The 13,218-nt window shown below is 44.4% G+C and overlaps 1 protein-coding gene across 16 annotated transcripts in view; it reads left to right on the top strand.

Moving 5' to 3' along the window:
* Positions 1-13,218, top strand: part of LDB3 (LIM domain binding 3) — a 148,682-nt gene that overhangs the window by 4,660 nt on the left and 130,804 nt on the right. For 14 of the 16 annotated variants that reach the window (XM_081861168.1, XM_081861175.1, XM_081861167.1 and 11 more), the window contains exon 1: positions 9,751-10,002. In XM_081861168.1, the coding sequence (XP_081717294.1) occupies positions 9,910-10,002 (93 nt within the window). In that variant the 5' untranslated portion in view covers positions 9,751-9,909. The other 2 variants (XM_081861164.1, XM_081861172.1) reach the window with 2 other exon arrangements.

Below are 13,218 nucleotides of genomic sequence, written 5' to 3'. Positions count from 1 at the left end.
CTATGTACGTAGAGGCAAATAGTAGGGCTGGGCGATACCATTGTGATATATCACAATGTCTGAAATAAGGATGGAACTGTGGAGAGGCGTTGGTTGGCTTCACCCACATTGTGATTTTTTGCATGGCACACAGACACACACACATCATGATTTGAGGGGTTTAAATGTGGACTTTGGACGATATATTACTACATCACCCAGCTCTGGGCTTTTCTGCTCCAATAGGAGGGTATGGGGGGGGGGAGAGAAGTTCTGATCATGATTGAAGGTTGGGGAGGGCAAGGGTTACATCTCACCTCCCTACATGCTGTAGTCCCTAATTCATAGAATCTGCCTTATACAGTACTGAGTCGGACCATTGCGCCATCTAGCTCAGGATTGTCAATGATGACCAGAAGCAGCCTCCAAGGTTTGGGGCAGGGGACTCCTGCCCCCCTCTCACCAGTCCTACCTGGGGAAGCCAGGGATTGCTTGCAAAGCCGATGCTCTCCCTCTGAGCTATTACCATTTGCCTCCCAGCATTCAAAGTTGACCCCCGCCCACTCTCCTTTACTATTTTTTAAAGAACCTTACGTGACCCTGCAGGTGACACGTTTACTGCCCCTGCAGTGTAGTCAGGCCTGAAGCATCTAGGGCATCTAATGGGGAGCAAAGGTCATCTCTCCTTGCCTCGTTTCACCCTTAATTGCACAGTAGCTGGATCTGCCGGGAAGAAATAACCTGTGAGTCTCCGGTGCTTTGGCCAAAAGTGTTGAGATGACTGGGCACTTAGCTCTTAGGGTTCCAGTTTCACTTTCTAAAACGTTAAAAGGTACTTGGGAAATTTAAATTAAACTTCTTTGACTCCTTTTATTTTGCTTTCCCCCGTTTTGCCTTGACTAATGCTGCTGCCCCAATGTACCTTTGGAGAAACCTCTCCTTCCTTCCTTTCCTCCCTCCCTCTGTGCACACACTCTAAACTGGCTATATGCCTGGACTGGGCGATTGCATTTCTTCCTCTTTGTATCATTGTAAGTGCTAACATGTCTACGTGCTGCCAAAGAGCAAGAGGAGATCAGAAGCTGCTGGTACAAGTTGTTTAGCTCAATGCCCGTCCACCTTTCACTCGGGTCAAAGGAAATTTCATCATTTCAGTTTCATCATCTTGCGGTTCCCCTTCTTCTAACAACCGCAGGATTGGACTCCGAATCATTTCTTGTATCACTGCTAGCTCCCATTTGAAATCTAGTGTAAAGTGACGCACTGCTATGACTTCCTGCCAGGCAGTGATCTAATGGGACAATGTCAGTATTATTTAAGGACCCAAAGCCGTCGCCATTGTCAAGCTGCATTTAAATTTTTATGGATGGGTTCTTGGCTGAAAAGGCCTTGCTTTTTTAAAACACCTGGCAAAAGCTTTTGATCTTATGACAAAGCTCAATAGTGATGTCCTATTTGTATCTGTCAAACGGCATTAAAGGATTAGGGTATCCTTGTTCTCCTAACTGCATCTGGTCCTTTTGATTATTTTGCATTTGAAGTAAATAGCTTATATTTGTGACCTGATCTGTGGCAGATCTAGTGTTATTGCCCCTATAAAAGATCATGGCTTCAGAAAGAAGCTAAGCAATAAACCTCCCGAAACAGAATTCTTGTTTCCATTTAAAAACATATCTATGCATAAGAAAAGAGATATCTGTGTAACCAGACAGTGTGTACAACTTTCCATTTCTCTTATGTTCCCATAAATCTGACATATCTTTCAAAATGAAACACCTAATATTAGGAAGAAAAGTAATGAAATTGGCCGACTTCTAACATAGTTTATGCAGCCAGAATGCACCAGAACTCAGTTCTGGCACCTCTCAGGTAGGTGCCATTGCCATTAAAAGAGAACAAGGGAGGTCACGGTGAGTTCTGGCACCTCTTTTTCTAGAAAAAAGTACAGAGTTTACCAATGAGCATTAAATTTTGAGCAGGTCAGGGTGTAGCTTCTGTGGATGAGGGCTGTATGAACTTAGGAGCTGTACAGTGATGGTTTGTTTGTTTTAAAGGTAATGCTTTGGATCCTAACTTTCCTTCCATGTATAGAATAAAGCTTACATTTGTAGGATGGAGATTTTCCATCTCCTCCTTCCCTCTGCAGTCTTGTGCACCTCTTTATAAAAACATTCTGCCACTGAAGGGGATTGGGTGTGGGAGCCTCGGCGTAGAGGCTGCTGATGGAGGAATGAGTTGGTCAAGAAGATATCTACATTCAGCAAGTTTCTCTGGGAAGCTGTGCATTTAATACACATATGAGGTGTTGTTTCAGAGGTGCTTTCCCAGATGTGCTCTCTTCAAATTATAGTGACATTTTAAAGATTGCCTACCAAACCCTGAAACCCGTCACACACTTGAAAACAAAAACCTAATAGCCAGCAGCGCTGGCATTAGGGGACACACCTTAAAATGGAGACTGTGTGTTGTTTAATGACGGCACCATGATCCAGGCTGATGATGGGACACCCTCACAAATTACCAGGACATGTGATGCACGATGACATCTGCTGGGACAACAGTGCCCCCTGTTGCGTGGGCAGCAGAGCCAAAGTTAACACTGACCAAGAGGGAAAGCAAGGTGACAGGAGGCGTTGCCATGATGAAAGAGATAGTTCCTCTCCTGCCAGGAAACCTGGGATGTGTGGTCTTCGTAACCTGTAGCTGGCTTTTCGTAAGGCAGCCAGTCAAGGCGTATCAAGCCCAAAGCTGCTAGCAGCTACAGAAAGTGATGTGAGGGGTGGCTGTGGCATTTGCTCCCTGCCACACCATTCTTGCTGCAGAACAAAGAGCTAAGTAGGGCACTTGATGCCTTGTCACTGTGAATCTCAATCAGAAACACTTCTGGTTTCTGGAAGTCCTACAACTGGAAGAGCAGGACCAGCTGGGGACATTTTGCTGCCTGGTGTGGAACAGCAAATGACACGCACCACAGAGACACACAGAGTTAAGTATCCCAGGCTGGTAAAGCTATTGTGACACCTGAGGTAGAACACCTCACAAGTGCCTCTCTCCCTCCCCAGCAGTAAAAATACAACAATAATGAACTCGGTGTCTTAACAAGTTTTTGCCTTTGCATGACATCCAGAATCAGCTGGCCTAAGGTGGCCTTCGGTCTCTGTGAGCTTTCAAAAAAAAGAAAGCAAAAGCTGAAATTGTTAGGAAGCTAAATTTTGCTCCCGAAACCAAATCCTGCACTTTATCTCCTCCAAACTTTGTAATGAAGTTATCAACGGCTCAGGACTGCAACACCTCAAGGACCGCCTCTGTTCATATGAATCTACCCAGACCCTGAGTTCATCTTCTGAGGCCCTTCTTTGTGTGCCTTCTCCACGAGAGGTCCAGAGGGTGGCATCACGAGAACGGGCCTTCTCTGCAATGGCTCCCTGTCTGTGGAATGCTCTCCCCAGTGAAGTTCGCCTGGCACCTTCATTATACACCTTTAGGCGCCAGGCAAAAACGTTCCTCTTTAACCAGGCCTTTGGTGAATTGACATCCAATGCCCTTTAAAAATGTGGGTTGGGGAGGTGTTATTGGGTTGTTTTTGTTTTTATTATGTCTTTTGTGTTTTTATATTGTGATTTTGTGTTGTAACCGCCCTGAGACCTGCAAGTATAAAGATTAAATTATTATTATTATTATTAATAACAACAACAACAATAATAATCTCTCTTACCCTGCCACCACCATTTCTGCTAATAATCTATTCATACTAGTACTATGTCTTATAATTCAGCTGTAAAACGTCCAGGAGAGCGATGACTAACGTGAGCAGAGGTACGACAACTCCCTATCCTGTTTCATTATGAATTGTTTCCAGCATGGCAACGGATTTGACATTAGTTGTCGAAGCATGATGGTGTTCCTATTCTGAGCCACTACCTTGAGGTGTTCGTTCCTTCCCTCGCATGCCAGGCATATAATTGGGACGGTGCTGCTGTTCGCATTCTAGCAACACCTCCCTTCATAGGACTGTTTTTAGCAATCAACTAAAGGGCAGAATTCACTGAGGCTTTGTGAACTTTGGTCATTTTGGTATCTATCTTTGAGAGAGAATCTCATCCTGTTCCCTGAAATGATTTCAACAAATACTGCTTCCAAAGCCTTTGACCTTCTTTTTCTGGCTCGGTGTCCTTGCTATTTGAAGGGAGAGCGACTGTTCCTTTGTTTAAGGGAAATGTGAAACTGAAGTCTGTGGAGATAGGGTCATCGTCGAAGAACTAGAACTCCACCTTGTGGGACAGTGTGAGCTTCCAGGTACCTACATACTTTTAGAAGGCTACTTGCATCTCTGATGCAAACTCACCCAACAGTGGCCTTGGGCAAGACTCTCAGTCCAAACGTCTGCAGTATTCCTGTTCCCTTATATAGCATCAAGAGCATGCTAGCTCTTCACAGAGCACAATAAGCAAAGCAAAACTAAAACAATCCCTGACAGATTCCTCCTTCACCTGCAAAGATTATAGCTAAAATTATTTTAGCTAAAATGCACAGAAGAGAACATGAAGAAGAAGAAATTGTTGCTCAATAATGACTTATCTCTAGTAAATAATTAGCTTTTGAGTTTATTGGGAATCCGATGGTGTGGAAAGGACAACAGTTAAAACAATGGTGAACCACATGAGATGCATTTCATCAGCTACAGTTCAGAATCCATTTTAGGACTTGCTCAATGGCACTGTTTTGAATTATTTAAAATATTTTGATATGGCTAGTCATAAGGAAATTAGAGTGGTTCACAGCAATAATACATAAAACCATGCAGCAGAAAACAATATAAAATTTGAAATTAGAGATCAGCTATTATAGCAGGATATTTTCTTAATTGCCAGTACAGGCGGTGACCATTTTACACGAGGGTTCTGTTCCCAAGCCCCTGCCCACATCAGCAAAGCATGCATAAGCAGCCCCTTCCCCATTATGCCCTGTCCCCATTGCACCCTCTTCAGGGTCCGAAAGGACCCATGCATCAGTGATTGTGTGTCAATTGGATATGCCTAAAATGGTCGCTGCCGGTATACACTTGGCAGCCTAGAAAAGTTTTAAAGCTTAAAGCAGAAAGTGCCTGCTGAATCTCTGTTGGCGGAGCATTCCATAGGACTGTACCAATAAAACTAAATGTTCTGTTTCTTATTACCAGATGAGCTTCACCAACTCAGGGGATAACCAGCTACACACCTGCAGATCTCAGTAATCCAGCTGGGATACAAGTGTTCAGGCAGTCACTAACATAACCTGGACCTAAACTGCAGCCCCACATAGAGAGCGTTGCAGTAATCTAGTCTCAAGGTTACCAGTTAATGGACTGCAGTGGTCATGCTATTGTTAGCTCCAGGAACAGCCATAGTTGGTGAGCCAGATGGAGCTGGCAAAAGGTACCCAAAATAACAAAGGACACTTGGGTCTATAGTGACGCACTTGCTCCTTCAGAGGGAGTGCGACCCCATGCTGAACAAGTAACCTGCATATATCTCGGACATGAGAACTACCCACCCATAGAGCCTCTATCTTCCCAGGATTCAAACACAGGGTGGTCTACACACAGGGGGAAAACCACTATAAATAAGTCAGAAATTATATCGTTATAACAAAAGGAAGAAAACCCCTATGGAAAACCGTGTTTAAAAATTTTCTGCTCTCTAGCGCCATCTGGTGTTGCATGTTTATAGTGCAGTTGAATCATTGCTTTTTTACTAATGTAGCTGAGTCCCCATCCACCACTGCATTCAGCCAATAATCCAAAGCTTTCACAACCTCTCCTGGTTCATATGTTAATAGAGATGTGTATCATCAGTATACTGATGAAACCTTGATCTAAAACTTGCAATGAGTACTCTCCAGTAATACTCTCTGCGCACAGCCTGAAGATATGAATGGAATGACCATAAGACAGTGCTTCCGATACCCATCCCACAGACTTGACCTAGGAGGATGCCTATCATGGGATCAATGGTATTGAAAGTTGCTGAGAGATCAAGGATAAGTAACTAGGTCATCTCTCTCACAATAAAGATCAACTCTCAGGGAGAGCAAGGTGGATTCAGTTCCAAAACCAGCTATAAACCCAGATTGTAGTGGATCCAATTAAACAGTCTCATCCAGGAATACCTACGGTCGCTCCACAACCATCATCTCTCCACCAGCTTTGTCAAGAAAGGAGTGTTGGCAATTGGCTTGGCAATTGGTTTATAGTTATTATGCACCACTGAGCCTCTTGGGCTTGCCGATCGGAAGGCGGTGGTTCAAATCCCCACAATGGAGTGAGCTCCCGTTGCCCTGTCCCAGCTCCTGCCAACCTAGCAGTTCAAAAGCACACCAGTGCAAGTAGATAAATAGGTACTGCTGAGGCGGGAAGGTAAATGGTGTTTCCGTGCGCTCTGGTTTCCGTCACGGTGTTCCGTTGTGCCAGAAGCGGTTTAGTCATGCTGGCCACATGACCCAGAAAACTGTTTGTGAACAAATGCCAGCTCCCTCGGCCAGAAAGCGAGATGAGCGCCGCAACCCCATAGTTGCCTTTGACTGGATTTAACTGTCCAGGGGTCCTTAACCTTTTACCTATTATGCACCATTGGGTCTAGAGTAGGCTTCTAAAGAAGTGGATACACAACTGCCTCTTTAAGGGCAAAGGGTAACACCCTATGATGCCAAGTCTTCTTGTTTTTTACTGGCAATCAGCCAAGCCACTCCATCTAGCTCTAATAAGCCAGGATAGACAAGGATCTAAAGAGCAGGGGATGGCAGGAAAGAAGTCTTAACTTTTTTTGCAGCTGCTCAGAGTGATCTATTGGGAATTGTTCTGTGTAATGAGGCCCTGTTACATCAAGGCTGTAGGGAGTTGCAGAGAACTGTTTGGTAGTCTTGTGTGACAGGTTTGCAAAAACACTCTGCAGATTTTTTTATTTTTTATTTTTTTAAGAGGGATGATAGCTGTGTTGTTTGTCCCATAAGAAAAATACCAAATCTATTTTAGGCAAAACCTCTATTAGCCCAACCCAAATTTCACAAAGTTTGTGTAAGCTTTCTAAGTTCTACAGAACTCTTCCTAAGTCTGGATGATGATGATGATGATGATGATGATGATGATTATCATTATTATTTAAATGGAAGAGTCTTAAGATGGAGGAGGCAGCAATGCAAATAAGGTATCCGATTGCACCAAGACTTGCTGGGAAGGTGAAACACAGAAAATACAAAAGAACTGCTGTTACTCAAGTCTGCCCCCATCCTTAGGTGAAGCACACAGGTTCCTTGGCAAGTAGAAAAAAGGGAGAACGGAGAAACTAGACAGATAAGGTTAATTATTTTTGTATGCAGCCAAATGACATGAATAGAGCTTTTAAGAGATGTGAGGTCATGACCTGATCCTTGGCCATCTTAGCTGAATTTAGGCAGCCAGAGGTGAGTTGGCTGATTTAGATGGTGAGGCCATAAAGTTCTAACTAGAAGAAAAAGATTGCTGATTTTTTAAAAAAATGTTAGGGAAAAGAATGATTGGGAAAGAAGTCTAACGCCACCCCTTAAGCTCTGCTCTCACAGCCAAAAATCGAAGGCCAATGACAACCCATTTGAAAACAACACTTTATTTGCTTCAACATCCTCCTCCCACATCACTGAGTGCCCTGGTGAAATAATTCACTGTGATTAAAATCTAGACCTGCCCATCAGAATGAAAAAAGTCTCTCCCCACTTTCCACCCCTTCCCTCTCCATCCCCTCTCCTCCAAGATTTGGGTGTTTCCCCACTCAAAACGGAAAAAGACAGCAGAAGGTAGTGTATTTTTTGGGGGGGAGGGGGAACCAGCAATGGAGCTACTCAGAAGGTTGGGGACTCCCTGATCTGCCTCGACATGGTGTGATTAAACTTAGGGACACGGAAATCTGCTGCACACCACCCCAATTTATCTTGTTATTTGGGGTGCACACACAGGGAGCTGTTGGACATTCCTGTCTGACAGGTGCTTGCTAGACAACCCTCGTTTTTGCAGTAAAACCAGGAGGTTTATCAAAGCCTTGGTAGGCCATTGTACCTGGCAGGGGCGCCAACTCCTGGGGGCCCATCCCTTTTGGCCCCCCAATGTTCCAAAAAATCAGGGCTGAGCATGGAGTAGCTTCAATAGCCAACTCCTCCTCCTCCTGCCATGGAGGGGAAGGAGGGAGGAAGCAGACCCGGCGGCGGCAGCAGCAGCAGCAGGAGCTTCAGGCCATTGGAGCCACATTCCTGGCTCCCCTGAGGTCCTGACGTGACACTGGGATGTTTTATGCGTGCCATCATGTGCTACACCAGCCCCTGCACCTCTGGAACATGGCTGCTGGGTTGCATTTGGTTTGGTAGTGGGCAGGTTTTTTAGGACTGTTCTGTCCCAAGATGCATTCATTCCGGTGTGTTACAGGAGAAAGAAAACCTTCTGTATATAAAAAAGGTCACAACTACACTATAAATTTAAAGCACGTTTGAAGAAACTTTAAGGGTGCTGGGAATTTTAGCCCTGTGAGGCGTAAACGATGGCTCCCAGGATTCTTTGGGGGAAAGTTATGTGCTTTAAATATATGGTGCAGATGAAAGCAAGTGTGGTGTAGTGGTTAGAGTGTTGGACTTGGGGCCTTGGAGACCAGGGTTCAAATCTCCACTCAGCCATGATGGCCACTGAGTGACCTTGGGGCCGGCCATTGATGCTCAGCCTCAATCTATCCTACAGGGTTGCTGTGGGGATTAAATGAGAAGGGGTGAACCATGTATGCCACCTGGAGCTCCTTAGAGAAAACGTGGGATATAAACACAATAAATATGGAGCCTATGGCCAGGGTGCTAAACACAAGAGGCCCCCGATGCACACACAGTGTGCAACATGATGGAGGCCTGTTCCATTTTCCTCCAGTATCTAAGAAGGCTCTGCATGAACATTGAAGAGAATGAGGCCTTCAAGGAGGGTCAAACCTCAGAGGGAAGAAGTTACCTCAGGCAGCTGTCTGAGGCTGTCACAAAAGGGAAGGAAATAGTTATTCAATTTGTTGCTGATGGTGGGTTGTTTGTTTGTTTGTTTGTTTTACCAGGGATAGGGGCTTGGTGTATTTTTCTGCCTCAATTGACACAATGCCTTGACTGACTTAGGGGCTATATACCCCTTGGTTTGGGGCAGGGGGGCACCACTGGCTGCTCAACTCAGGCAGCAAAATATCCTGAGGCCTGGCTTCCCAAACTCCTAAGGTTAACATTTCAAGCACGGCACATTTTAAAACAGGGGTGCAGTCCCTCTTCCTTCCCCTTTATTGCTTCTCCTCACTTTCCAGAAACCCTAGTCGTATGAAAACAGAATCACACAATGGTACATTTAATGCTCTCTCTTTCACACACAGTCACAGAAAGACATTTGGCATAGGTCAGGGACTGTACGCTAGGGAAGCCTTGCGAAGGATGCTATTGACAAGTGAGTATATAGGCCAGAGGTTCCTTTTAATGTGGTTGTTTTTTAAGCAGCTGACACGCTTAAAAACGACATCCTCTTCATTATCTTAGAAAAGTGGCTTTGAGTCTGACGAGGGGACCTGAGGAGTCTGGAAAGGTCTGCTAACCTCCCAGGGGGGGACTATATTAGACCTCTGAGTCACAGAGGTTTTGCATAGCCGGTGTTTGGTTACAAGCCTTTTATGGGCTCCCTCATCAGGGATATCAGTATCCGCATTATAACTCCTATCTATTCTTAGGTGACACTTCGGCAGGACTGACCAGGCAAGAGACAAAAAAGATCTTTATTTTTCTGCTTTAAATTGAAAGAGAGAGAGAGCGAGAGAAAAGAATATCTCCTTTTTTAAAAACCAAAATACCCACCTGTGTCCCCCCCCCTCCCTCTGTTTCAGGGAGCTTCTGGGGTTCCTGGCGTAAAAGAGAGATAATATGTCTTACAGCGTGACTCTCAACGGACCCGGACCATGGGGTTTCCGACTGCAAGGAGGCAAGGACTTCAATATGCCTCTGACCATCTCCAGAGTAAGTGCTAACAACTCAAAATACCTCTCGAGATTTGCTTGGATAAGGAAGCAAACCTGCTTGTAATGGTGTGATCTGACCTGGGCAGATATGAGAGAGAGGGAGATTGGTTTAAAATGGGAGGGGGTGTCTATGAAGATAGCATTAATACAGTGCTACCCCTCCCCCCCCCAAAAAAATTGTGTGCGCCTTCTCTGATTCAGAGAAAATATGAACAAGCATATTTTAGCAGCGGATCTTCTCTCTTCCTCTCCCCACAAATGTTTCTGTCTGCAAAAGTGTTTCTGAACTGGCGATAAAGAGACTCTGTTTTGCATAACGTTGCCCATGCTCTGCAAACTAAAAGCCCACATCGGCAACGGTGTGGGTGGAGCTGAGTGTTAGCAAACCGGATGACTTACCCAGAAAATATAATAACAATCACACCAAGCTCTTATTTCTGTTCCCCTTGTATCTCATCCTGGTAAGGCTTATCTCCTCCTTTCCTGCGTTCAGATAAAATAGTTAAGCTACCAGAATGGTTTGCAATTGTCAGTGCCAGAGAGAGAGCTGAAACGTTTTCAGCATCTGAAAAAGACACTGGTGTGCTTTTCCAGCAAAGGTTTTCAAATTAATAGGATAAGCTTAAATCCAGTAGTGTAGGCTTCTGTGGTGTGAAAAACAATGCCTTGCATTAAAAAGGTACCTGGTATTTTCTGCTTCAAGTAATGCATTCCTTAATTGGTGCAATTAGCCTTGACTATTCTATTTATTGCAATTCCAGTCTTCCACTTTCCTTAAGAACTATTGGCGACCTAACCAGAGGAAGGCCTGCTGGTGGGGCGCCATCTATTTCAGGGACTTCCTAAAAGGATCAAGATAATTGGGGGATGGGGGACAACTCTGACTCCCTAATGGTGCTTGCAGTCAATTTTCCTTTTACCTATATAATTAGACACAAAGAATGTACACTTTGGAGTTAAGTACTTGGGTTTATTTATGACTGCTGCCTGAAATGTACCTTCCAATTATTTAGAAGCATACAGAACAAAAAATATGTATTTGCAATGTATTTGAATAGTCTAAAATCAGAACATGAGAATTTCTCATAAATTTCAGAAATTTTGGTGGCCAGTTGCAATCCTTTACCCACCAACTTGGATAGTAGGCTCCATTGAACACAATAGGACTTACTTTGAGTTGACATGTATAGAATTGCATTGTAGGTTCCGACCCAAACATCCTGTCTCTATGGAAGAGGCTACAGTTCTGTACCTGGTCTCATAGGCCACCCATCCCTCTCACCTGCTGTGGGGCACCATGAGAGTAGTGTTCCTTGCAGCAGAGGGTTTCTTGGAGGAGTGGGTCAGCTGCAGGATCAAGGGGAAAGTGGGTTGGGAAAGGCCACAGATAGACTTCTCACCTGTAGCCACAGGGCTGTTAAAGAGATGAACCACTTCTCTTGAGACTGGGCCACAGAAATCCTGCTGAAGACTATGGGGCTGTTTACTGTTACTTGCCTGCCTCAACTTTTCTACTACAGGTTCAATATCCACAATAAAGCATAATTTCCACCTTTGGGGAGCAGGGCAGAAGCGTGTGAGATAAAAGCCCACTCGCAATTTTACCATGCATAGAAGTGAGCTGGGTAGGTCTAAGAGAAAATGAATTATCAATATGCTTATTCTAAATGCTTTGGGTGTAGCAGCAAGATAGATAACTGGAAATACAGTAAAAGAGATATCCAGACAAGCGTGGCTGCATGGATGTTTAAATTTCCTTCCCTATACTATGTGGTCCTCAACCATTTGTGAAATCCAGCGGTGTCTGCTCTCCAGCAGAATGGAGTTTCTATCCTTTACTTCTCCCATGCAGCCCCCATAAATTATTCTGGATAGTTTGGGGACCCTCTGGAGCATATTCTGAGGGAGGGGGGGACTGTGGCAGCAGGGGAAAGGGAAGAGGGGGAAGCCCCCTTGTGCAAAGTTGGGTGCCACCCAATGTTTCTTTGGGAAATATGAATAATGATTTGTAGTTGTTTGGAGTGCAGGAGACCACTAAAATGAACTAAAGTAGTCTAAGCAACAAACTATAAAAGCTCTTAATTACTATGTCTTCTCCACTGTGCTTGGCACCTCTCCTGTTTTCCAAGCTTCCTCCCATCCCAGTCTTCTCATGCTTAATTCTGAACGATCCAGGTGCATATACTGTCCCTGTGACATTTTAGCTCTGTTGAAGAGCACCTATGGAGGAATGTGCATGAAAAACTTCATGGTGGGATTTAAAACCCATGAAGCTTTCTGCCGGGAGGAGGCTAGATTCCAGACTGTTCTCATGATTCTCTGTTTTGCAGTGGTCAGAAAGGTTTTTCACTCCAAAGTAAGATGATTTCCCCCCTTCTCTATTCTACCTGGCTTTTCTTCCTCAGAGAGAAAAGTACTATGTAAGAATCTTCTAAGGGAAAAGAAGTATTAACAGGATTAGGCTGTGGTTGTGATATCCACACCCAAATCCAGAGTGCAGTGTAGATCAGGGGTTGTCAGCCTGGCCCCTACTGCCCACTAGTGGGCGTTTCAGGATTCTAGGTGGGCAGTAGGGGGTTCTACGGCACAAGCAGAATCCTCCTTCCATCAAGCACTGGTGGGCAGTAAGGAAAATTTACCATCAAGAAAGATGCATTAGTGGGCGGTAGGTATAAAAAGGTTGACTACCCCTGGTGTAGATCTTCCAAGTTTGGGACCCTGGTGATAGTTACTGAAGCTGGAAATGCCCCATAGAAGTTTATTGCATTGAGCAGGAAAAGGTGGAAGGTGATTTATGGGATTGCAGATTAGAAAGCTTCTGTATATTGCAAAAAAAAAGAAGAAGTATCACTGCACATACAAAGCTAGCATATCAGGGAAGCAGCTAGAACGTTTCTCCTGACATGCTAGTTTTCTAGGATATTTTGGGGTTTTGTTTTTTTAAGGAGAGCATTAAAACATAACCCATCTGTTATTTGAAGTGGTAAAGTCCAGTAATAGTTGTATGGCACATAGACACCCATGAGTCACTCCTTGTCTTCCATGCATGTATAATTTTGTGTATGTACAAATAATGCAAATACCCCCCTCCCCCCAAATCTGTGAAGAGCCTATTGGAGCTTTACAGCACATGGGTATGTTAGGGATCCAGTCTTGAGTATTCATGAACTACATGTATACAGACAAGAACACCATAGTCATTTCATGTTGGCAA

The sequence above is a fragment of the Podarcis erhardii genome, assembly GCF_964252035.2.
Source record: "Podarcis erhardii genome assembly, chromosome: 5".
Taxonomy (NCBI): domain Eukaryota; kingdom Metazoa; phylum Chordata; class Lepidosauria; order Squamata; family Lacertidae; genus Podarcis; species Podarcis erhardii.
This window is presented reverse-complemented; position numbering and strand designations above follow the sequence as displayed.